Source organism: Rissa tridactyla, chromosome 4 (genome assembly GCF_028500815.1).
Source record: "Rissa tridactyla isolate bRisTri1 chromosome 4, bRisTri1.patW.cur.20221130, whole genome shotgun sequence".
NCBI classification, from domain to species: domain Eukaryota; kingdom Metazoa; phylum Chordata; class Aves; order Charadriiformes; family Laridae; genus Rissa; species Rissa tridactyla.
The window spans coordinates 8,363,426-8,387,684 of record NC_071469.1 but is presented as its reverse complement, the minus strand read 5'-3'; the positions used below and the strand labels follow the sequence as shown (position 1 = coordinate 8,387,684).

The 24,259-nt window shown below is 41.8% G+C and overlaps 1 protein-coding gene across 3 annotated transcripts in view; it reads left to right on the top strand.

Moving 5' to 3' along the window:
- Positions 1 to 20,561, top strand: part of MPPED2 (metallophosphoesterase domain containing 2) — a 109,522-nt gene extending 88,961 nt beyond the window's left edge. For all 3 annotated transcript variants that reach the window (XM_054201085.1, XM_054201088.1, XM_054201087.1), the window contains exons 5-7: positions 14,231 to 14,346; positions 17,053 to 17,166; positions 20,344 to 20,561. In XM_054201085.1, the coding sequence (XP_054057060.1) occupies positions 14,231 to 14,346; positions 17,053 to 17,166; positions 20,344 to 20,462 (349 nt within the window). In that variant the 3' untranslated portion in view covers positions 20,463 to 20,561. The remainder of the gene's footprint in view (positions 1 to 14,230; positions 14,347 to 17,052; positions 17,167 to 20,343) is intronic.
- The last annotated feature ends 3,698 nt before the right edge of the window (positions 20,562 to 24,259 follow it).

Sequence of the window (24,259 nt, the reverse complement as noted above, 5' to 3'; positions counted from 1 at the left end):
ACCAGTGCTACCATGCTCCAGTCCCGTATTTGTGCTGTTACAGATTTGAACACTGTAAAACCAAATAACTGAAAAAATCTTCCAATTCTGTTTAAAACACGGGTGATGTCAGTGACCCCACCTCGGCCTCAGCAGTGCCAGCAGAAGGGAGCGATGCCCATGGCATGGAGGAGCGGGGAGGGCTCAGGAGGGTGGCAGGAGGTTTTCCAAGTGGTTTTGATGCCAAAGAAAATTCTGTTGTGTACCTTAGTGCTCGGCCAACCGAACTCCGGTGAAGATGGGTAACAGATAGAATGTCTTACTGCGAGTCTCTCTAGTCGTTGTAGATGGAATTGTGCTAGTCCACTCGCGAGGGACAGCTGGCCGCCGCGCAGAAGGCAGGACTACCCTGGGCTCCTGGCTTTCCGACAGCCTGCTGCGAGCGCCGGGATGGGGCACAGCCGCCTGAACAGAACTCAGCTCTGCTTCATTTGATGCCAATTTTAGTATAGCTGGCTTTAAGAGGAAGATCCAGACAATGGAGTGTCCTCAGGGAAGGGGGGGAAAAAAAAAATAATAAAAAAAAAAATGATCGCTCAGGATGAGGATATTTGGATCCATGGCAGCAGCCATAAACACAACAACTTTCCTCTTCCACCAAGAAAGATCTTGACTTAGCCAGGGACTTGCATGCCCCATCAGTGCTCAAGGTTCCCGATACATTCTCTGCTTAAGCCTTTCTGGGGCATTGCTAGGGGTGTGACTCCCAGTGCTTTATCCTACAAGAGTAGATTCCTGCAGCTCTCTATTTAGAAGGCTATTTAATGTTAGCTCTCTATTCATTTGGAAATAATGGTGTTGGGGAAAAAAATTTAATTAAAATGGCTTCAGAAAGTAGTTAATTATAAAGCCTACCATGGCCTGAAGTCTAAAATACATTGCAGACTGAGAAATCACGTAGGGGTGCATTACTAAAATAATTAATTTAAAATTTTACATATATCACCCACACAGCAAATGCCGTGGCTGCTGCTAAAATGAGTCCAGTGCCCTTCAAAAACTGTGAGCATCTCTTATATCTCCCACTCGCTCCCTTTTAGATATGCTTGTTTTCTTCTTTATTACGGGCGTGCACTTTGTGTTAAGAACATCAATTTTGTGGAAGGGCTTTGGGTAAGAAATTAAATCTTCGCCGCATTTAATTTTAGCGTTATCGTTGTGTTTTGCGGGGCCAGGGTTTAACTGGGTGAGCGCCCGATCTAAGACAGGGAAGAGGTGCACAGACCTACTGCTGCCCGTGCCGTGCTTCCTTCATCTGGTGCAGCCTCTGCATTGATCCGGATCCGTCGGCATTGGCTGTTAAACCAGTCTTGGACCATTTACAATCCTGCCGGTTCCCTTAAGGGATAACAAAGATGTAGGGCTGCACCGCTGCGCTGGCCTTATACCACCATGGGATCCCATCAAGGCCATCCTTCAAGTTCAGCACCGTTGTACCCGATGGAGGGCTTTTCTGCGCTAGCGCTGCTGTGTCTGCCTACGTATGCCAAATAAGAGTTAAGTGTTGCAAAGCCTCACCTTTAAGCGCAGGAAAATAGCTGGTGGGTTTTGGTTATTTGGGGGCGGGGATGATGTTTTGAGGGTTTGTTGTCTTGTTTGTTTTTTTCCTTTACTTTTGAAGAAACAAGAACGTGTCCTGTGCAGGTTCCGGTTTGGTGATCCCATCCAAACCGTACCTGCTCTCCGGTAGCTATCAATATGCTGAGATTCTTGCCTCTTGTCAGTCTGATTTCTAGTTGGTGCAGGTTCTTGACATTCAGCGCTTTATCAAACATAGGCTGCTTGGCACCTATTACCACTGATCTCAGCATTGCTAATAAACAGCAACATCAAGGCCATATTTTCTGGTTCCTGTCAGACCACTGCTTTCCTGGGTGAAATAAAAGTCCTATTAACATGCTCCTCCTCATTGGCTCTGACAGTTTGATTAATTAGGCCCCCTCTTTAGATGACCTCTGCACTGACACGACAAGGAGGTGAATATAAAATGAATAGTTTGCCCACATAATGGCCTACTGCAAGTTTCAGATTTTTATCAGATCAGACTGAAGTCCGGGGCCTGTATTAAAACCTACCGCGTACAGCAATATATGGCTGTGGGTTATGAACCGCAGGCTTTACAACACGGTTAAAGAATTAAAACCAAACCAATCCTAGCCATCCTGATATATTGACTTCTCCTTTAAGAATTAATCTTTCCTTTACGCTCTTGACCATACAATACAAATCTAATTCGTTTACATTATCAAATAAAATGACCTTTTGTTTTCAACAGATTTTTTTATTGCCAGAAAATACAGTACGTTAACTCTGTGGTTATTCAGCCTCCCATAAAATACTAATATAAAGCCATTATTCTAGTGCCACTCTATTTAAATGTCAGTCTGCCTTTCTATTATAAACCACCAGTTCATAGGCTTGTAACTCATCGGTAAAAAATCTACTTCAGGTGAGAACTTGGAATATGAGCTCACAACTTTTCTTTGGAAGTGTGTTTTTTTAAAAATATGAGTGTGTATGATCCCAGGGGATGAATATGCAGTTGTGAACATATGGCACGGCATCCGTAGGACCAGACATGCCTGATCGTGCCAGCACGTTGCCCACCACAGGGTCCCCTGACTGGGGCTGGTACTTTGTGGTTCCAGGAGGAGCAGTTTGGTCAGCCGGCTATGCAGAGATTCTGGAAGTACATCACAATCCAACTAGGAGACATCTCAGCCTTTTCAAAAAACCTGGAGTTTTGACTGGTGGTTCATGAGAAAGACATCTTCCCTATGTCTTTTTTATTTTTTTTTTTTTCTGCTGCTTGCTTGCACTTAATTACATTCCATTAACACACTCTTGAAGGGAATTAGGTGTTGCACATTGCCTTGGAGAGATGTGGGTGTCAAAATCCTCTCTCCATCCAGGTGAGAACTGGGAAAAGCACGAATAGCATTTCGTTGATCAGGTGGAGTCAGTGAGGTAAAAATTCTACTACAATGGTTTCTAATTAAAGTTTTCATGTTAGGATTTTTTTCACCAGAAGAGACAAATTAACTCTCATTCAGTCTGTAGTAATCTGCATCTCCCACAAACCTCTTTGAAGGGACAACGTGAAGGTGGGTGAGCCTAAAATTAAATGTTGCGTAAATTGACCTGCATGTAATCTGAGCTGCTTGTTTAATGATCTTGAAGCCAACAAAAGCGAGTGACCCGTGCTTAAACAGATCCTTTTCAATTAAAATAATGCTCCTTTTACCTCTGCGATGCTGAATGCTCTCTGCAGTCTCTTCAGCAGCTTCTGCTTCTTTTATGACCCTAATATGTTGGGTTTTTTTCCTCAGTCTCTTCTGTCATTTTTTTTTGGTGTTCATCTGTTGTTTAAGTAACTGCATTACTTTTAATTGATTTGCTAAATTAGCTCATACATAAGACAGCTCCTCCAGGTAATAACCTGAAAACGTTAGCTTGTATTACTGGGGTCATGCTTGAGTGCTACAGCACTTGGAGTCTTCCTTGGTTTGGGAGCGCATTGTGCCAGTTCTTCAAGGTATTTGTTGCACTCCTCAGGCAGAGCAACAAGAGATAAATGTATTTTTGTACATGTATATATATATATACACACACACACACACAGGTTGTATACATGTAATATCGAGTATAAGATTTTTGTACGTGTGAACTTTGTTTGCACACAGGTCTCCTCAGGTTGCCTGAGCTGCGAAGGAGGTGTGATACGCATTTGGAGATCTGTGATCACCCTTTTCCCCAGATAACTTTTTTTTAAGTTTCTTGGTTGACAGAATTTGGCAAATTAAGTAGCAATGGTTTTGGATGAAGATGAGACAGGAGCTGCTGACTTTTCCCTTCTCACAGACTCCAAAGCAGGATCACAGTTTTCAGTAAAGGTGAAATTCTGAGTAGGCCAGATGTTAAATTTCTGCAGAAAGCAAAGGCTGTAACAAATGAAGCAAAACTGCATATCTTTTAAATAAATGACATTTCCTAAAACTTACAATTAAATAGTAAACCAGTGTCACTGCTTCAAGTCCAGCCATGGTATTTTATACTGTACCTAAATGCCAAATAAGCGTGTATTGTGACACTGGAAACTCTTTTGGTTGTTTTGGCTGTTTTCATCTGGTTAGTGAGGGTGAGTGACTTCACATCCAGCTTCAAGAGTAAGCTGAAACGGAAGGTAGCACAGACGTCAAACAAACAAGAAAAGCTGGGAGCATCCTGTGGCCTAATTATAACTAACTGTTTCCATTCTTTTCTGTAAATTTTCAGAAGGTTATGTTACGAGTTGCTACAATTAAATACAGTGGGCTATGTGTGCATGGAGGACTAATTCATGTGAACCTTGTTTGGTTTTCCTACCAGGCGCTCTGGAAAGTTTCTGTTTCTTCTTGAAGAATGCTAGGCTGCATTTTGAGCAAAACATAAATAAAAATAGTGGTGGTATTTATAGATAAACAGCACCACCTGGCAATAAGCAATCTCAGTGTCCGATTGTAAATCATTGGAGTAGGTAAGGCTAATTGGCTTATTGTTAAAGACTAATAGTGAAAATCATAGAGGCAACGTTCTGTGTCTACCGTCTGATTTGTTTTAAGCAAGTCACTTAGGAATATATTCTGGCAAATTTATTCTTGGTGTAGTCAACCTAGTTCTACACAGTGCCTCTATGAACAGTGTATACCTAGAGTGTTCTGAAGATAAATAATTATTACTTGTAAGGTACTTTAAAGGAGTTTTTGAAAGCCTTTGAGTTCCTGTGATTGTGATGCATGTTTGTGCTTGGTGGTTTTGGGGTGGTTTTTTTGTTTGTTTGGTTGGTTTTGGTTTTTATTTTAAACTTTTCAGAAACAACAAAGTGGTTTGTTAACTCTGGAAAATAGATCAGGAAACCAGACATCCAGAACGTAAGGGCGCAAAGACCAAAATCTTTTCTTGATTCTCTGTGCTAGAGCATGGAAGTGTTATATGGAAAGCTCTAAAGCAGTGCAAAAATAAGACCTAAATTTGGCTCTAATGTAAGCCCACTGTTTGAGAGACTTTGTAATTAATTACAAATAATTTTTGGGCCCTTTTTAGGTGTGTACTAACCATAGTTATACTGTGAGAGATTAAGAGTGCTGGTGATGGGTTTCATTCCTAGGGTGGCTCAAAACATAGATGTGATATCTGTAGGTATTCCTGTAAGCATAAAACGCCAAGTCACTGCTGTTTTCAGAGGATTATCTTCAGAGAACAACAGATTGAGAAAAGTTACAACAGATTGAGAAAAGTTGAGTTTTCAGGTAGCCCAAATATTGCTTTTTCTGCAGTCATCTGACTGGATTTTGTGCCATGGCTTACAGAAGTAGCGACATTTTCTAGTGTTCTCCTTCATTTGTTCGTCAGGATTCAAATAGATGGGATGGAGCTGCAAGGTCTGGAGCTGGTACAGGGACTGGTGATGGGTGTATGGGGGGCTGTGGCCCCTCCGGGCAGCACTGAACTGGAACATTGGCTCGGCGGCTCTTAGGGAGTCCCTAGCCAAAACTAACCCTCTGGGGCAGGACTTGCCGTTCATGTTGGTGTCATGAAGTTACATATATTATGAAGAGCAGTAAGGGGTGCGGACGTAACGTTACATAAAAGTGCTGAAACACTACATAAAAATATGTATCTGGAATTCCTCTGGTTTGTGGCTTTGGCCTTTATTGATGAATAAGCAACCATGTTGTTCTCTGACCAGTGTAGCCTTTTGGAAGGAGCTACAGAGACTCTCTAGCGTTGCTAAAGAATTCTGGTTTAAGTAGCATTCAAAACCATGAAGTTTCTAGAGGCTGTTCGGTAGGAAGGAGAACCAAATTCATCAATAGGGCAGGTAGGTATAACTTCTTTTGAGTGTTTTATTTGTTATACTAACTTATATCCGGCAACATGTGTTCCACGGTTCACTGAAATGTAACTTGTTTTAAAGACAGCCATCTTTCAGTGAGTATTTTCCAACTACTACTTTTATAAATATATAAGATATTCAACAGAAGCTACTGGATGTAATTACACCTGTACAGATTTTGCTTTTTTACATGTCAAACACTCTATCCCAGTGGATCTGCAAGAATATGCGTTTATTGGAGAGGTCTTTACTTCCCTTTCGCTTTTGCTCTACTTTAAATTAAAACCCTCTTCCAGATCTACCTGGGGTGGAAGCTTTGTCAATTTACATTTCCTGCATGGATAATAAGAGGCATGTAGAAAATTAATTTAAGATGTAATACAAGTAGCATATTATAATCACGTTTACTAGAAGAAACCAAGCATCCAAGCATCATTCTATAACATGCACAGTTAAACAGAATTGAATCAAAATTTCAGCCAGCTGCTTTTTTTCCTTTTCTTTCCACTTTTCCCCCTGGCCTGTCTCTCAGAATGGACATTCCATATGTTGTGGTGAGCTTTGGGGCCAGAGCGCTCCTTCCTCTAGATAGATATCCTGCAATTCTCTATGTTTCTACAAAGACCCCAAAATTCTACCATAACAATTTGAGGTGTACAAGCTCTTTCCAAGACCACAGCATCCTTTGACAATTCCAAGGGTGGGCGTACCCTGCACAGGGATGCAGTATGGGAACGAAGGGGAGAACGTGCCCTCTCTGGAATGAGAAGAGGTTCTGTAAATCAGCCTGGCGTGGTGTTTCCTAGGCCTGAGCTGCTGCCACAGTGTTCCCATCACCATGCAGGGAAACCTAGCTGAGACTGGCACTAGCTTACACCAGGTCTTATCCTTCAAGCCATCCTCAACCATATGCGGCACAGAAATATGCAAGGTCTAATACTTGCTTTTATTAGTAGGCCTTTGTAATTCTGTTCTTTTTAAAAGTAGAATGAAATTAGCCCTTGAGTCAAGTTTGAATTATTTTCTTATTTTTGGGATATTAAAATATCTCCCAGATCTCATTAAGTAAAGCCCTAAATAAAATAATTGCAATACAGTTAGGGATTGGAAAACCTCAGAAGATTTGGAGGAAATTTCCTCTTTGATGAGCAATTCAGATACTTAAACAATGGTTGCCTGAGTCATAAACTTTAAAAATTCGTATACTCCTTTCCTCTCCTTTCCAGTATCCACCAGCTTCCTCACGTCATCCCCTCCTCTGCTTCGTTGTATATTCTTTCTCCACGTCCTCAGGGGGCCCCATGCTCTGGGCCCTGCTGTCCTCCGTGTCTTGTGATCCTCCGTGACATTGCTGGCATTGTAACCTCCTGCCTCTCTGCTCCTTTGGCCTCAAGTTTCTTAAACCCTGGCGTGTGCGTGTTCTTATGTGTTTCTTTACACAACTTCCTTCTGTTGTTTTTTGTACATTGTAGTTTTTTGTGGGTTGGGTTGTTTATGATTTTTTTTGTTGTGTTTTTTTTTAAATAAGTCTTCCCCTCAGAAGACAAGTTTTGGTCTTAAATACTGTCTGTGGTGCTCTGGTATTGCTAACACAAAACCTGTGAAAAGAGTACAACATTTTATGTTCCTCCTCCAAAATGCATCACTAACCATTCAAGACATGGGACAGAAGATGCCAGTGGCTGATATGGGCCATCGGAGAAACCAAATACTGAAAGGTGTCCACAGAGGTAGTAGGCTGTAGATTTGGGGACCAGGGCTCAGTTACCTGTCAAGAAAAGTTGGGGCAGCCTGGAAGCAGCAAAGGCAGAGACGCACAGAGGGCGAGAGAGCGAAGAACTGCAAGTTGGATAAAGGAATTCTCTTCATGTGCCATTTTCCAGCCGTATGGATGGCTAAAACTGCACTTACTTCCCTCTCTGTCCCTGGTTTAGGTGATAATCTGGTCCACATCAGCACATCCATGGAACGTGCTGATGGCAGCAGTTGAGGTCCCAGAGTTTTCTTTCATACCTCTCAGAGGTCCAAGCATGTGTCTCTATCTGATAGGAATCTAAGCTAAAGCCTCCGTTGACCAGTTTGTACAACCTGAGATAGTATTTGAGAACAGCCTGGTGCAAGGAGAATACCAGGTCACGCTAGCTTGTGGCGATGAGGTGGTTGCTGCCACTTCTCATTGTGGAGGACTGCTTCATAGAGAAAAGGCACCATGTGGGCTCTTGCCCTCCAACCGTAGTGGAGACTACAGACAGTGGAGACATAGAGGAGGCTGAGGGGAGACCTCATTGCCCTCTACAACTACCTGAAAGGAGGCTGGAGAGAGGTGGGTGTTGGCCCCTTCTCCCAGGTGAATAATGACAGGACCAGAGGAAATGGTCTGAAGCTGCGGCAGGGGAGGTTTAGATTAGATATTAGGAAGAATTACTTTACTGAAAGAGTGGTCAGGCACTGGAACAGCCTGCCCAGGGAGGGGGTTGAGTCACCATCCCTAGAGGTGTTTAAGAAACGTGTAGATGTGGCACTTCAGGGCATGCTCTGAAGGGCAGAGATTGTAGGTTGTTTGGTTGGACTCGATGATCTTAAGGGTCCTTTCCAACCATGAAGATTCTATGATTCTGTGATTCTGTGGATGGGTGGGGGTTGTGTTTCTCAAATGTTTTGTTGTTTAGACAACCAGCCAGTGTTCAGAGGTTGTAGTCAGTTGAAAGAGAGAGATAAAACTTGCAAAAAAAATATAATAAAATAACGAGCATCTGTTGAAGCTTCAAGTTTTCATAATACTGTAAAAATAGATGAACTATGTTTTAGAGACTTCTTGGCTTTTGTGCAGGTCAGTAATAAGGAGATACATACAGAAACGTGTCTAACATAATCACAGTACTGGTAACCCACTTTCAGGAGAGCTTCATCTGTTTAAAGATGCAGGGTAAGCAAAATCCCAAGGAAGCAGACCCCATGATGCTTCCTTTGGTTGTGTGTTATTGTCCTCGCTTTCTAAATGGGACACTGAGGCACAGCAGGTAAATCCTAGTGGGAATGAAACGCAGCTCGAGCCTCCAGACCCTGCCTTTTACTGATACCACAGCACTGCATATGATGAGCACATTTAGGAAATCATTGAGCCTGTAAGATTTCTTAGTGGCTGTTACATTATGAAAAAGCATTTGACTATTCGCTATAAGAAAGAGCTAAATGGGGAAAAAAAAACCACAACAGGTTTTGTAGCACAGAAGGCAAGCTTCAGAGCCTATTTTATAGAAGCTCTTAACTTGTAAAATGTGTGTCCTTAGTACATTGTGCACTTGCCCTGCTCAGCCCTTTGTTTCCGTGATGACACACGCGCTCTCCTTCCCCTTCTCCCTCGCCCCACGCTACAGTCCCTTTTTGTTTATTCCCACCGGGCACGCTCTCTCCATTGACTGAACGGCGCCGGGCACGTGTGTGCTGCTCTGCCCCGGCAAACATTTGTGCGCAGCGTTTGGGGCGGAGGGAGGAGGATTTGAAAGGCTTTTCTTTTCCATGCACAAAGGTCACTTTTCTTTTTTCTTTTACCCCTTTTGCTGTTTCTTCTCTGCTAGTCTGCTGCTTTCGCCCGGGACTGTAAGACATACTTTGGGGACGTGTTTGTGGGTTAGTCCCTTAACTGAACAAGTCTAGGAGCCCGTATCGGTGTCCGGTCCCGCCATTTTTGTCCTGTAAATGGAACCGTCTCTCTCCCTCCTGAGCCAGGTCTGTGTGTTGGATTTGAACGCTGGCAAAAATAAAGAGCATGTCGTTACTGTTATTAGTTGTGTAGAAGTGCTTCCTGCTCGTGATGCCTTTTAGACACCCGCTTGGCTGGTGGTCTCTGGAAGGAAAAAAGAAATTTTTGCCTCCTGTGCACTTTACTCATTGGATTAAGGATAAAATCGAAACTTTCCTAAAAGACTGCGTAGTCTTAAAAAAATGAATGAATGAATGAATACATGGGATTAAAACCCCGTGAGATGATTTATTTCTTTCTAATCCTGTTTGGAAGTAACTATTGAAATAAATGGATTTACTGGTGGAGGTAAAAGGAAAACGTGAATCTGGAAGGTCTCATTATACGTTTACCTTTTGAGCTGTTGAACTCTGAGGATAAGGTAATTTAAATTCATGAGCCAGAGAAGAGATGAAAGTAGGTAGTAGGAGATACCATCCTTTAAAAGTGTTAAAGTTCCAGAAGGAGTTGAAATTCCTGTATCACCTGGATGAACTTGGCCATGGCCTTGCATCTCCTGTTTTCCCCACGTGATGATGTTGCTTCTGAGGTGTGTGCCCCAAGGAGCGGTTGTGACTTTCTGTCCTAAAATAATGCTCCATCACTGTTAGGGGTTTTTTTGGTTTTGTTTTAATAGTGAAATGGTAAAACCATACGAAGTTCTTGGCAGAAGGGAGATCCGATCACCTGCTGGAGAGGCAGCTCTCTGCCATTAAAAGCAGATGGATTTGTGTGTTGTCAGGGGGTTCTCCCAACACACCTGCAAAAGGAGGGTGAGTCTTGTCGTGAAGGTTAAGATCCCCTCCTTCTTGGTATTCCGTCAAGTGATGTCTGTGTCTCTTGCAGCACGAGGTGTGAAGATAATACGCAGCCTACTGCATAAGCATTCTTTTAATTGCAGAAAATGTAACTTCCAAAATGCCAGGCGGAGGGGGATCTGTGGGGCTTCCTGCCTAGAAATGAAGAACTGGAGAGAGTAACGATGAGCCAGGTGTCTGCCTTTGATGAGGATATTCCCTGTGTCACATCTGGTGCCAGTGTAACTGCTATCCCTAAACGATAAGGAAGCTTTGCAGCCAGGGGAGGGCTAAGCTGTCAGGTGAGCCGGGGATCAGGAATTATCCTGATGGATTGATGGCACATGAAGGATGCTGTGACGTGCAGCGTGGTTCTGGCGAGCAGAGGCTCGGTTAGGCTTTACCAGACACGGGCTGACACACCGGGCAAGCGGGACCTGCGTCATGCCGTGCATCGGGTATGAGGATGTGTTCTGGTCCGTCAAACGTAAAATGACAAAATCATTTGTAATCTCTCATTACTAATCCCTGTGGTTTTTATGTCTGCACCTCCCTTGTGGCATTATTCAACAGCTGATCGCTTTCTTTTCTTGCCAGCTACTTAATAATGAAGTATACTATTAATGTGTTCAGGAGTTAAGTGACATCTTTTACTTAGAACTTCACAGGAAAGAGAAATACGTCAGTTCTTAAATGCAGTTACTGATGACTGAGTAGCCTTTACTAATTGTTTGCACCTGATTGCAACTCAGCACAGGTGGGTGCAGCCAAAGTTCATTACAGACACTTCTTCCTATATTTGAGGAGGTTTCTCCCAGTAAGTAATCAGCTCCAGAAGGTGTTACAGAAGGCACATAACTGTGTGTGCAATTTTCCCCCTCTAAATTATTTAGAAGTTGAGTATGACTCTATTTAACTCCTACGTATGCAAAAAAGGGCACTAGGGGGAGTGAAATATCCCTACCCCATATCCCTTGATAGGGTGCTGCTACCGACAGTGCGGGCTTTGTCTTTCTGGCGCGCATTTAAAGTTTGCTGGGGGTAAACAGCTATTCATCTGTCTGCTCGCAGGATTCACAGTACATCAGCTCCATTTTGTCTGCGCTGCAACACGGCGTAGTGCAAACATCGGGTGACCTTCCTTCTGATCTCATCTAAACCTGAATCTGTGCCATAAAGCCTTTTTTTTCTTTTCTTTTTTTTTTTTTTTTTTTTCTTACTGGTGGTGTTCTGACCACGTCCTCTTTCCTCTTGGCTTTCTGGTGATGCCGGAGCCGCCTCCGAAATGCAGGGACTCTGGGGTTGCGGAGTCAGGGCACAGTGCTCTCATCGAATATCCAGCGCAGGTTCGTGTTTTAAATGCCCGAAACCTAAATCTGTAATCCAGGTGTTCTTCCAGTCGTGCCCGATCTTCTCCCCGACTTACTCATTTTGTATGAAAACATTTAGTGCATTAAAAAAGTATTCAACTGTCTTTTTTGTGTGTGCACATGCTGCATAATAGGGAAGGTTTCTCGAAAGTTTTCTTACAAGTGAATTCCCATGTGGTGCCTGTTAGTCACAGCTAATTACAGAGGCTGGTGAATGAAGAATATATTGGAGCTCAGGTTCCCCTCCTCCTCCTCCCCCAGTGCTTCACAAGAAAATAAAATAAAAAACCTGCAGACAAATCCAGGTTTTTCTGTGGTTGTAGTCTCCAAAGAGCTCCAGAGAGATCACAGATGTGGTTTCACATTTCAGGTTTAACTATGGTGTAATAACTACAGTATTATCTGCAGGAGAAATGCAAGTGGGGAAAGAATCGTTAATTGACAGTGAAAAGTTCAACCTATGCACTGTGTGTTTGTTTTTTTAAGCGGCTGAATGTTTAGCCAAACCATATTTTAACTTTTAACTGCAGCCCTGAAGGTTACGATAATCTTGATACGCTAAAACCTAGGAACATTATAGGAAAGGAAATTTAGATCCGTGTTTCAGAAAGGTCAATCACAGCAAAGCAGAAACACTTGCGATTTAGCTAAAGAAGGCTAAGACACACATCCTTCAGTTTTAATTCAGTTGCATACAAACCTCCTGCGAGGTACGCTGACCTGGCTTCACGACACCTGAACTTCTTTAAATGTTTCAGGGGGCGCAGAGCAAGCCGGCAGTGAGAGGTGAAGTTTCATTGCCGTGCACGCTAGGAACCCATCGCTTACATAAAATGTTTAACTAACATCTAATTTTTCTGTCTCGTTAGCGTCCGTCCAGCATCCAGGAAGCCTGCTAGGTTGAATGAGTTCCTGTGTGTGTGTGTGTAGTCTTAAATGTTAGTTCAGTAGGACTACATGCGATGTGGCTCTTATTTGTTACTAAGACACCGGTGACCTTCCTGCTCCTATATTAGCAGCGCCTGCTGTTTTCCCATACTGCCCGTTGTCAGGAATTCAGACCATACATAGAACTGAGTATGATCTTCATCGGTCAAATTATTGTCTCTGGCAAACAAAATACTTCCAATAATAATAATAATTAAAAAAAAAAAATCAGAGATGTAATCTCAGCAGGAAATTTCCATTTCAGTGCATATTTGAAGCTGAAAATATGCATAATTTAAAGGGTGCAGGAGGCAGATTATGTAATGAAATTATGTAGGAATCTTAATGGTCTCTCTCTTTTTAACAGGTATGCTTTTCCTTATGGCTGGTTTGTTTGGTTGGTTTTTTTGTTCCCAATTTTTATTTGCAGAACTGCAGTACGCAGAAGACTGACTGCAGGAGTAGCTTGAACTCTCAGAAAGATGTCCTGGCTAGGACCGGGAGCATCCGACCTAGAAAATGAAGCATCCCAGTCCAGTTCTGTTGCCTAAGCTCTAGGAGACACATATATGGATGAAAACTCTTAAAATTATTACGATTCCAACAGCCGTTGTTAGTAACAGGTGTAAATACTCTCTCTTCAGAACAGTTGCTCTGTGGACCTACCTGATACAGAAGGGCTTTATTATAACATACCTGCATCAAAACCATTCAATTTGGCTGTTATACACTGAAAAAGTACTCCTAGAAGGTCCGCGTTTCATCACCACACATCTGGGTTGATGGATAAACCAATGTCTCAGAACAACGCTATGCTATGATGGCGGAGACTGAGGATCTCCGTCTTCCTTAAGAAACACTAAAGGAATTTTAAATTATACGATCTGTTGAAAAAGTCATTGTGTGCTCAGGACCTCTAGGAGGCTCAGGAGTTCAAAGCCGAGTTATGTGACAATGTTCTGACATGAAAAGTGCTAAATGGAGCAAGTTTGGGTTTAGTGAAAACCCGTAGTACAGACAGCGACTGTAACCCCCATCACAGCCCTCCCGTTGAGCTGTTACCCACTGGCTGCCCTTTGCTCTGAGAAATTGTCTTTTGCCTCCAAAATCTTTGAGAATTTTGCTTGTTTTGGTAGGTAGCATAAGGAAGGAGTTGTTATGTTTGAACATCCCCAAACTTTGTAAGAAAGCTTTGGATTTAGTCTGTGTTATTTTAACTTTTTTCCCTTTCTCCAGTGGATAAACTCCCCCAGGGCTGAATACTCTTGTACAAAAAGAGCATAGGATATTAATCTAAATTTAGACGTATACATTAGTGTATGTATGTATTTGAACTAGTTCGTTTTAGCAGCATCCCCTTCAAACAGGCTGTCTACAAGTCATCTCTGAAGTACAGAAATTATTTTCATTCAGAAAAATGGGAGAAGGGAAGAGATTTTTATTTTATACTGATGCAGTTCATCTTATTTTCCCCCCAAAGGACACCGTGGTTTAATGGATGGGGCTTTAACCTACCCAGAGGTCAGTCTTTGCTAGACAAGTGGAACCTTATTCCTGAGGGAATTGATATACTAATGACACATGGACCTCCCCTTGGTAAGTGAAACAAAAGCTGTGCGTGATCTTTTGCCTGAGAATTTTCCTTTCAAAATAAGCAAAAATAATAATGCTATAAGCTACGCTGAAATTGCACCCTAACTGAAAACCATGAATTAAAAAGCCTTTTTGGAAGAAGCGTAAAGTGGTGATTAGGCTTAGCAGATGTGTTGAGCTTCCTGGTGCTTTTAAATAAAAATTACATTTTTTGTTGTAACTCAAGCTAAGGAAGATCAAATATCTGATTCCTAGCCATTGGAGTTTGGGATTTTATTTAAGAATAATATTCATCTGACAAACATCCCATCCTATCTCCATGGGAGATCCAATCCCGTATGATTTTTCAGAGGTTGACTAAAATGTCTAAAAATCTTTCCACTACAATGACATGTTTCCTTATGGTTTTAGAGTCAAGAGCTGGTTCTCCTTGATAATTTCTTTCGAAACTTAAAATATGTAACAGTATTTTTAAAGCTATTAATTGTCTTATAGCAAATTTGTGAAAGAATAAAATTACTTTCTCAGATAATTATTCCTTACTCAAACTAATGACAGGGGAGCACAAATACGTGAATGCATAGTTTGTTTTTTCATTAATTAGTTGAAGGTTTCATTTAGTTAAATTTTGCCTGCCTTGTAAACGTGAGTAATTCACTGATCCCCATTTTAATTCTAAGTTCTAAACTAAATCCTGATGGTCTCCAAAAGACACTAAGGTGATCATTCAGCAGAGGCAGGAGTACCCAATTTTGGCATATCTGAAGTCATTAAAGACCACATTAAAACTGTTTGAAAATTCCCACTAGTTTTTCCCTACCCTGTACCCCACAAGATAGCATTGTGCATTACTTACTGCTTTTCTTTAAGACACATGTGGCAAGCAGTCTGGGGCCATATTTTAAATATTTCAATTGGTTTTACAACAACCGAGCATCTGCCTTTTCTAAATATGGCGTATCAGGATAAGAAAGTGTATCAGTCTCTTCTTCACTACTGTTCTTCTTAGTAGACTGTGGTTTTGTCAGAGTTTCAGTAAGTTCTTGAAATCCATGGAATCAGAGTGTCATATGATCACCTGAAATCGCTGACTTTTGAGACGGTGGTAAATATAAAAAAAAACTTCCCAGAATTGCAAGGTGCCATTATTTTTTAAAAAAAAAAAAAGCATCGAAGTGCTCCCAGGCTGGCTGGGAGCGCTCCCAGAGCTGCTCAGTGGCCGCAGAGTCAGGAATTAATGCCTGCTTATGTTTTGTACCACAATTAAGAGTCAGCAATCTAAGCAGAGCTAAGGGTAAAAAAAAAAAAAATGTCCAGAAAGTTTGCGACCGGTAATTTACTTTTTGCTTCTTTTATATCCTGGTTACTCTTTTAATACTACTAGAGAATGTTTTAAGACGATCTGCAAATTGTCTTTATTCTTACTAGAGCTGCCGGCGTGCTGCTGTGATAAAGCAGTGATGCACCATCCACTGGCAGCGGAACGCACCAGATATTGAAAACCAACGCTTTGAATAGCGCTCTTTTAATCTGTTTATTTTCCCAAAGAAGCAAAAAAACCCCCCACAAGCATGTTTATAATGTTTCACGGGTGCTATTTTAAATGGGTTGTTAATCCATCTGCTCTGAATTGGGTTCATATAGAAATACTGTAATGCTGCAGATGCTAATGAATGCTTTAATTGAAAAAGCGTACTTAAATTTTGGGTTTGATGGAGATAATGAAGTTCAATTTCCAAAGGTCCATGCGGTATTTTAACTACAGACACAGACTGGGTGCAAGGACTGTGCCTAAAAGGAGAGGGTCTAGGTCTCAGTCTGCATGATAATATTGGCAAAATGCTGCTTTTTAAATTACGTAAATATTAAGAGCTGTAACCTGGACTCTTTGTTCTCTCCAAAATTCAGTCAGGTTCATGTCACAACATGTTTTTACTACCTGGGATAAACTTGGCACAGGGTGTAATTACTTTAAAGTCAGTAGAACGATGCTACAGTTGGATGTGGCCCCTGATTTCCCTTTTACTCCTCCCCATCCATCGTGCCCTGCTGACCCTTTTCAGCGCTAGTCCAGGCAGCAGAGTTCTGTAATAACTGGTGCCAAGTTTTGTGCATTTTTCCATATTATCCGTAGGACCGAGCGGTAACGTAGTGAATTAGCACGGGCTTGTTGGAAGCTATTTTGCTCCATTGCTTGTAGTTGGTGACCGGGGACTCGGAAGGAACCTGACATTTGCAGACCCTGGTCTTCTGGAAGTTGTGGGAGACTGTATTTTAAAGCTTTGGGGCGGCAGAGGTAGCGGGTCATAGAGCAGCCGATCTTTCAGAGGTATTTTATTTCTGGAGTAACCGCCTATCTGGCTCGGGAAGCGGAGTGCTGTGAGAGCCGGGGGAAAGGGAAGAAAAATCTGCAGCAGTGCCGGGAATAAATGTCCCAGGTTTTCAAGGTGGAAGATGAGTTTAAACCTGTAGTTTAAAAAACCAAATCACATCCAGAAAAATATTAATGCAGATGGAGGAAGGAAATCTTAAGGAAGACAAAGTGACAGCGAAACATTTCTTAAAAGCCATTGTGTGCTTTAATGGAGAGGTTACGACTAGAGATAATGTAATAAACCTTCCATGAATTATGACTTCCTGAAAGACTACGTGAAACCTTACCTGAATAGAGAAAATTAATAGTATTGATTGATTGCATTTTGCCTTCAGGTTTTCGAGACTGGGTTCCAAAGGAGCTGCAGAGGGTGGGTTGTGTGGAACTGTTGAACACGGTGCAGAGGCGAGTAAGGCCCAAACTCCACGTCTTTGGTGGGATTCACGAAGGTAAGGAGCAGCACCACTCCCCTCTTCGCTCTCGGGCTGATTTCAAAGGTTTTTGAAAAAATTTTTGAGGGTGTATTGCAAAGGATGGATAACGATTCTATGATAATGGCATATTGGGCTAAAGCAGGGAGGGAATTGGGGGAAGTGACTGCGTGCACAGCACTTTGTAAATTTATGCTAGAATTAAACCAGACCGTTTCAGGAACGTGTGCTACATTTAGCCACCTACATCTTTCACTGTGCAAGGGTTGTTCCACACAGGTTATTTGAAAGCAATTCAGATTTTGACAAACTTGGTTCGAGAAACAGATGAGATTCTCCACACTTGCAAGCCAAAATGAAAATGATCCCCATTATTCCTAGCACAGGCGCCAAGAAAGGTGCTAGAAAAAAGGGAAAAGCGAAGGCAACGTACTGTCTCAGCTCACCTCCCTCGGCGTATAAGGAAAAGCAGAAAGGAGAGGATCTCGAGTCAGACATCAGGAGGAGAGATTGCCAGAACTCACTCCGCATACGTTTCTAAAAGCATCCTGTAATACAATTTGTACTGCGTATGCCACTGTCCAGCAGGCTCATATTTTAGAAGAGATAATTCCCCACTCTCGGTACCAGATCAGGCAGAGTTTGAAGCTTCGGAAACAATAAGCTCAGTTTGCGACAGTGGAAGAGACTGAGAGACTAAATCCATTTTGGAGATACTTAAATATTTAATACAATTTTGTAGCTTTCATGTGGCTGAGAGACAAACACTAGGAGTTCTGCCTGAGAGAGAGTGTAAGACTTTGTGACCCTAGAACTCGAAATTACACATTAAATGCTTTATATTGTCCCCCCTGGAGGTTTCTCCATTGACTCTAATTAGGTTCTCCATAGGCTTAAAGATTTGGAGGGCTTCATAAAAGAAAAATAAAAAAAGGACAGCTTTCTCAACTAGTGGTGTTGGTTTTTCCGAAGCCCTTGTGACTTCATACAATGAGGTTTTGTGCCTGGAGTCTGTAAATAAAGAGTTTATAATGGAAATACTGACATGACCTTAAGTATAGTAGCACGACTAGCAGTCTTCTCATGCCCCCAGGAAAAGATCGGGTATTTTGTACAGTATTAGTGCCTGCATATTAAGAATAAATGAATACAGCAGGACTTCCAGCTAAAACTTGTGAATTATCTACAGCCTTTGTGGGCACACTGGATGATGAGACTTCTAGTTGTAACAGTGTTAAGTAATGGGAGAGGAAGGTACTGTGATGTACAGGATCAGTGCTATGAGAAAGCACTGAGGGACCACGTGCAGCACCTTGCATTTAAATCCCATAGGAAAGGTGGTAGCACCTATTAAAAGTGAACGTTCAGATGCATTCTCACAAGACTACTAACAAAAAAGTTTAAATCCTGTTTAGTACTTACGCAGACGACATCAGAACGTCTTGTTTCAGTACAGAAAGAAATAACCAAGTGTTAAGAGCATTACCTTACAGTGCAATTAATTCTCATCCAGCTCCAGCTGAGGTGAGTGTGCGCCACATTACATGAAATCAACGGAGGCTTTGCACACATTTTGGTGATGCGGGGTTTTTTCCTGGTTGATAAGCAAGAACGACTGCAAACAAGGCTTTTCCCACCATGAGATGATCTAAATCAAAATTGCCAGTCTAAATAAATAAAGTAATGCAGGCGGACAGTGCAGCAATTCTGAAGTGATTATTCTTTCTGATAGACACTGTGGGTAGCTGTATTTATCTTAGCTTTCAGACAGCGCTGATCTGTACTGTATCGTAATGGTTGAAAAGAAAAACATTTTTTCCCTGTGGGTTAGCAATGGGAAGTTCTCTTTCTCCATGAAAGAGATTTTAGGTTTGGTTTTTTTTTTTTTTTTTTTAAAGCTGCATTTGGTGCCACATTCTTCCTAGATTTTTTTCTAGCTTCTTTGTTAGCTCTCTGTGGATATCAGCTGAAAACAATGGCAAAGCTTTCTCCCACCTTCTGCACTGGTGGAACCGGAGCCCCTGTCTCCTTATCCCTGGGAGAATGTCTCTAAGAGGAGACCTTCTACCTTCTCAGTGTCTCTGCACTTCTGTTATCATCTGTTTTCTCACATCACGTTTGCTGAATGAAGGCTCAGGTGTGACTCAGTTGATGGCTCGCTATAGTTTGCTCCACTTGCCCAAAATTCCTGGAGTGCACGGTCTGTTCCTGGGCGGCTAGTGGCAGAGAAGCTGGAGGCCAGCAGAGAAAGAGCTGCTGGTTCCACAGGCACACTGTGAACATAAGCGTTGCTGCCCAGATGTTCAGAAGGTTTAGAACAGTCTTCAGCGTCCTGAAACTGATGCCAGAACGTTACTGAGGAGTCAAGTCCTTGGCATGCTGAAAAACCTGCTATTGCTGTTCGCTTCTTGCTCTTTGATTTGGGAACAAGTTATCAATATCCCTTCGCAATGAAAAGCAGTCAGCCGTTTAACTTTCACCTCTGGTTTCTGCTTAAGCCGGGGTCATCCATTGACCTCCAGTGCTCCAGTGTTTGTAGCAGGAGGTGCCTTTCCTTAGTCATGATTTTCACTGGTAGATATCATATATATGTATATACGTGTGTATATATGCACGTGTGTGTGTATGTAAAAGGTAAATATTGACATACGTATATTTTTAACCAGCTAATGAGTTTCTGAGGTTTCACAAGGCAGCCTGAACCCCAGCTTGGCAATCCTGTGATGAGGAACTGGATGATGAAGGCCGGCACGGGGAAAGCTTACTGGGATTGTTCATTGCCCAGAGAGGGGTTTTTGTAGGCGAAACCAAAGTTACTTCTAAATCTTTTATTCCTGATTTGTCTTTTTCTTATGACAGACATTACAGGCATGCAAACTACAGCTCACTAATTAAGTAATTAGAAGAAGTATGCGTGATTTTTATTTCTGCTGTATCCGATTGCAACAGAGGATTTTCCATGGGGGGAAATGTTTGTACATAAACCGAAAGCATCAGTTCTTATTTCAAATACAGTACATTGTATTTTTTTTCAATCACGCCTTTGTGGCAGCTTTCAAGAGCTTGTATCATTTTGAAGGGATTAATTTAATTTTATTCCAAAGCATTGATCCCGCAACAAGCTTTCAGTGAAGCCTGCCCAGGGGCGGTATCGTTTGTTTATATTACAGTAAGTGTGACACATTCTCCCTACAGGTTATGGCATTATGACGGACGGTTACACAACGTACATCAATGCTTCAACGTGTACAGTCAGCTTTCAACCAACCAACCCTCCAATTATATTTGACCTTCCAACCCCTCAAGGATCGTGAAGCACTACTGCACATTTGGAACTGGGGAAGGTCTATAAACTGCCATTTTCTAATTATAAAACTTACATTCTCTTACATGTTTATTTCAAAATTGGGGGAGGGAGGGTGCGAATTTGGGGGAGCCATGGGGTTTTTGGTTTTGGGGTGGGGTTTGGGGTTTTGGGGTTGTTTCTTTTTTTGTAAATTGCTGGTACAAAAGAAACGAGAAGAAAAGTTAGAGGTTGTGCTTTTTGGAAATGCAGCATTCATTTTAAATTGATAAAGCATTGTGAATTTGTAAAATGAATTTTGTTTTTCAATAAATTTGCCATTGTAAATTGTTATAGTGTTCTCAAAAGGACAGCCAAGCTTTCTTTTAATAAGTGAGAGACCTTATTTTAATATTGTATTATAAGCTAAAAAATAGGCAGCATTTAAAAACACCCAAATTTGCACAACTTATGTTATTGTCGGCGTTTTTTAAGTGTCTTCTTTTTCCCTAGGTCTAAATGTTAGCTTTTCATCTCCACTTATATCAATGATTACTTTTTTTATTTTTTTATTTTTTTAATTTTTAGTAGCACAAACAATATTTTGGGGTCCATTTACCTCTTGATATGTGTGCACGTGCTGGAACTTGGGTCTGTTAACAGTAGAATGCAGCAAGGGGAGAATAGACTTCTCAGTTGTTTGTCTCTACCAGCTTTATACGTTAAAGACTGATATAGATAGCCACAGCCTGTATGTGATATCTACCTTTTATTGTTTGTTTTTAAATTATTTTAGCTTTAAAAGACTGGGGGTGAAAGCTGCAAAGAGCAGGTATTTCATGCAGTAAAAAAAAAAATAAAAATGTAAATGCGGACTCCTTTTAAATATGAATTTATATATATATGTATTTTTTGTGCATTATAACTAAGCTAGGATTTAATATTGCCAGTATAGCATCTGCAAAATTATGCTGTACAGCACATCTAAATTATGAAGGATGTGACACATTTTCCAAGTGCTCAAGGCCTTCAAGAGCCCGAGTTAAATCTTTGTCGTAGTTCAGGCATGTATAGAGTCAAATGGATACAATCAAGCCTAACTAAAATAAGGCTTAGTTGTCCTTTATATTTAAATATTCTTCTTGTCTTTTTATTTCCTTTTTCTTATTTTGCACTGTGTGTAAATGCAATCTCGCTAGCACAAAATATTGTTGCAGATAGTTATTTCTGTTCTACCACTGTAAATGCTATTGAGCTTTGTTCTATTTTATGTTACCTTGTTAATGGAATTTAGAAAAGCAGTTGTTTCTTTAAATTTATTGTGATATTATATCTAGCGGCCTTTATATGCAAATAAAATTGCAAGATTTTTAAATATGTGGTTTAAGGGAATTTCGCATTTTTCTGTGGCATTAACAGTTGGGGGGGGTGGTAAGGGTAAGTAAGAACTTTTGTATTTCTCAGTAAATTTTTATTGCTTACCATTCACAGGATGTCAGTTGGGTCGATAAAGCACTCAGACTTTTCCTTCCGTTTCTCTGCCATCCATCTTGCCATTCCTTTGAGACAGAAGAGATTCTTCTCTTCACATGTCGTAATGCAGTGCAACCCAGTTTGCACAGTTGAGCCTTGTAGGATACTGTTCCGGACAAGACGAGGACAAATTGATTAGGCGGTAACCTTTGTACTTCCTCGCTTGGTCATTAGTACCGAGCTGCAGGTGCTTTATGCTCGTCCACTCTGGGTTAAGAAATGAATAGGCACGGGTGAAATATAGCACTTTTTATCTGCATCTCTGCTCGGTTGTGTGGCTACAAAGAGAATTTCAGGGGCGAGTGGGCCAGTAGAACGGCAAACAACAGGACCTGCTGGTATTGCTGCAGTGTGGTTAACTGTGTAATGACAGAACTTCGTTCAAATATAGAAGTTATGGCTGCGAAAAGTCCAGTTGCAAACATGAGAAGATAAGGCATTGCTTTCATGAATCTGCACCTGCAGCAACATGAGACAAGACCTGGAAAGCCACCGAGTATTCCCATTTATCTTAGCAGGTTGTTAACTTTTGACATTATTTTGATGCAAAGGTTATAGGCAGGAAATTTTTGGCTCTTACAGCAGAATGGTACTCAGAGGACTGCTGCTTGTGTATTTTGATGCAACGCGAATTACACATAACTATGGAGTTTGGCTGAAATTTTCCGACTTACAAGGCTGCTATACCAAAATCTTTAGGAAAGAAGCTGCTGTAACTCTTTAATCTAGTTCTTGTTTTGTACGTGGAGTTTCTTGTGAGGTTTCCTTATGGACTAGACAGGCACCTTCACTCTTTAATGACATCTGCCTTGCTTTGCTTGCAGCGCTGGTTATTTTATCAGTTGAGCCAAAGGGGAAAAAAGTCTCCAAATATCAGTCCTTCCTTTTGGAAGTAGATGCAGGATCTGTCTTGTGGGTGTTTTGCAGCCAGCAATGGGAAGACTAGGGAATTGGTTTGGCAAAGACAGTTGTTTACTGGCAAAGAACACAGCTACACTTAAGATGTCTGTCCTTCCCCAGATAAGGCGTTTTCTTCGAGCACGCAGAAATTGTATATATAGTGCACCTTAGATCATTCTCTTCTACTGATCTGCTGCTTGTTGTCACTGCGTAAGGAGGAAAGATCCATCACCTGAGATGTTTAGTAGTGCCACGTACTTCCAGAGGAGCAGAGAAAAGCCGCTGTGTCTGGATTGCACTCCATCCTTCTGAAAGACCTGGCGCCTCTTCCCTAGCTAGGACAGGTACAACCATGGAACCGGTCTGTCATTTTCCGCTTCAGGTATCTGCCTCTAGTGAAAACCGGGTTATTCCTAGAGCAAAAATTTGAAGCCAGCAGCTTTTTTCCAGGATTTGAGCAGCATGAAGCCTTCTGGCAGCAGATGGAACCAGATGAGTAAAGGCTGGCATAAGTGCAGCCAGGAGTCTGCCTTGGGTAAGGCTGGTGGTGAGAGGCTGCCACGAGCAATGCCTTGAAGAAGCAAAAGTCTGTCCCAGACGCTGCAATTAACTGTAAACTGGTACATGTAGCTGTAGATGTCCTAAAGGTGTGTATCTTTTGGTTTCGGCTGTTGGCCATATGGCTGGTTGGCTGTGTGGTGCAGCGGGTGTGTTACCAAGCGGTTCTCACTGGGATACGAGGGCCTGGGTTTGTAGCACCAGGCTACAAAGACTCTCTGCTTCCACTTAGACAGGCATCAAGGGCAGGCACAGCTTTGTCATCTGTGGATGTTGGTGCTGACTACAGCTGTTAATTAAGAGAAATACCTAATCTTCAGGGGTAGAATCATAGAATCACAGAATGGTTAGGGCTGGAAGGGACCTTGAAGATCATCTAGTTCCCGCCCCCCTGCCCTGGGTACTTTCTGGGTGTGTGTTTTCTCTTGTACTGTGTTTCTCTGTCAGCTTCAACTTGCGTGCCGCCGGTCGTTCAGCACTGAGCTTGTTCTTCTCCACGGCAGGAACTTTTTAATTTTATCCCCTCGATTTTCCATTCGTCCTTTCAGAAATTGATCCAGCTTTTCCTTTTCTGAGACAGCTATCGTTTTGGCTAGCGGCAATTACAAAAAGGCCAGGAAAACATTAGCAGTTCGGCATTTTATCTTTCTGTACTCTTTAGAGATTTTGAAATGTATACGTGTCTGTCTTTGCTGTCACAGGCAGGTAATTTTTCCTTTGCTGGATGTCGGCCATATCTGACAATCAAAGTAAATGGGACACAGTATGATGTGAAGAAGGTTGATTTCACAGGGAGGCAGAAGTGTGATGAATCTGCCTCTTTTCAAGGATCCTTCA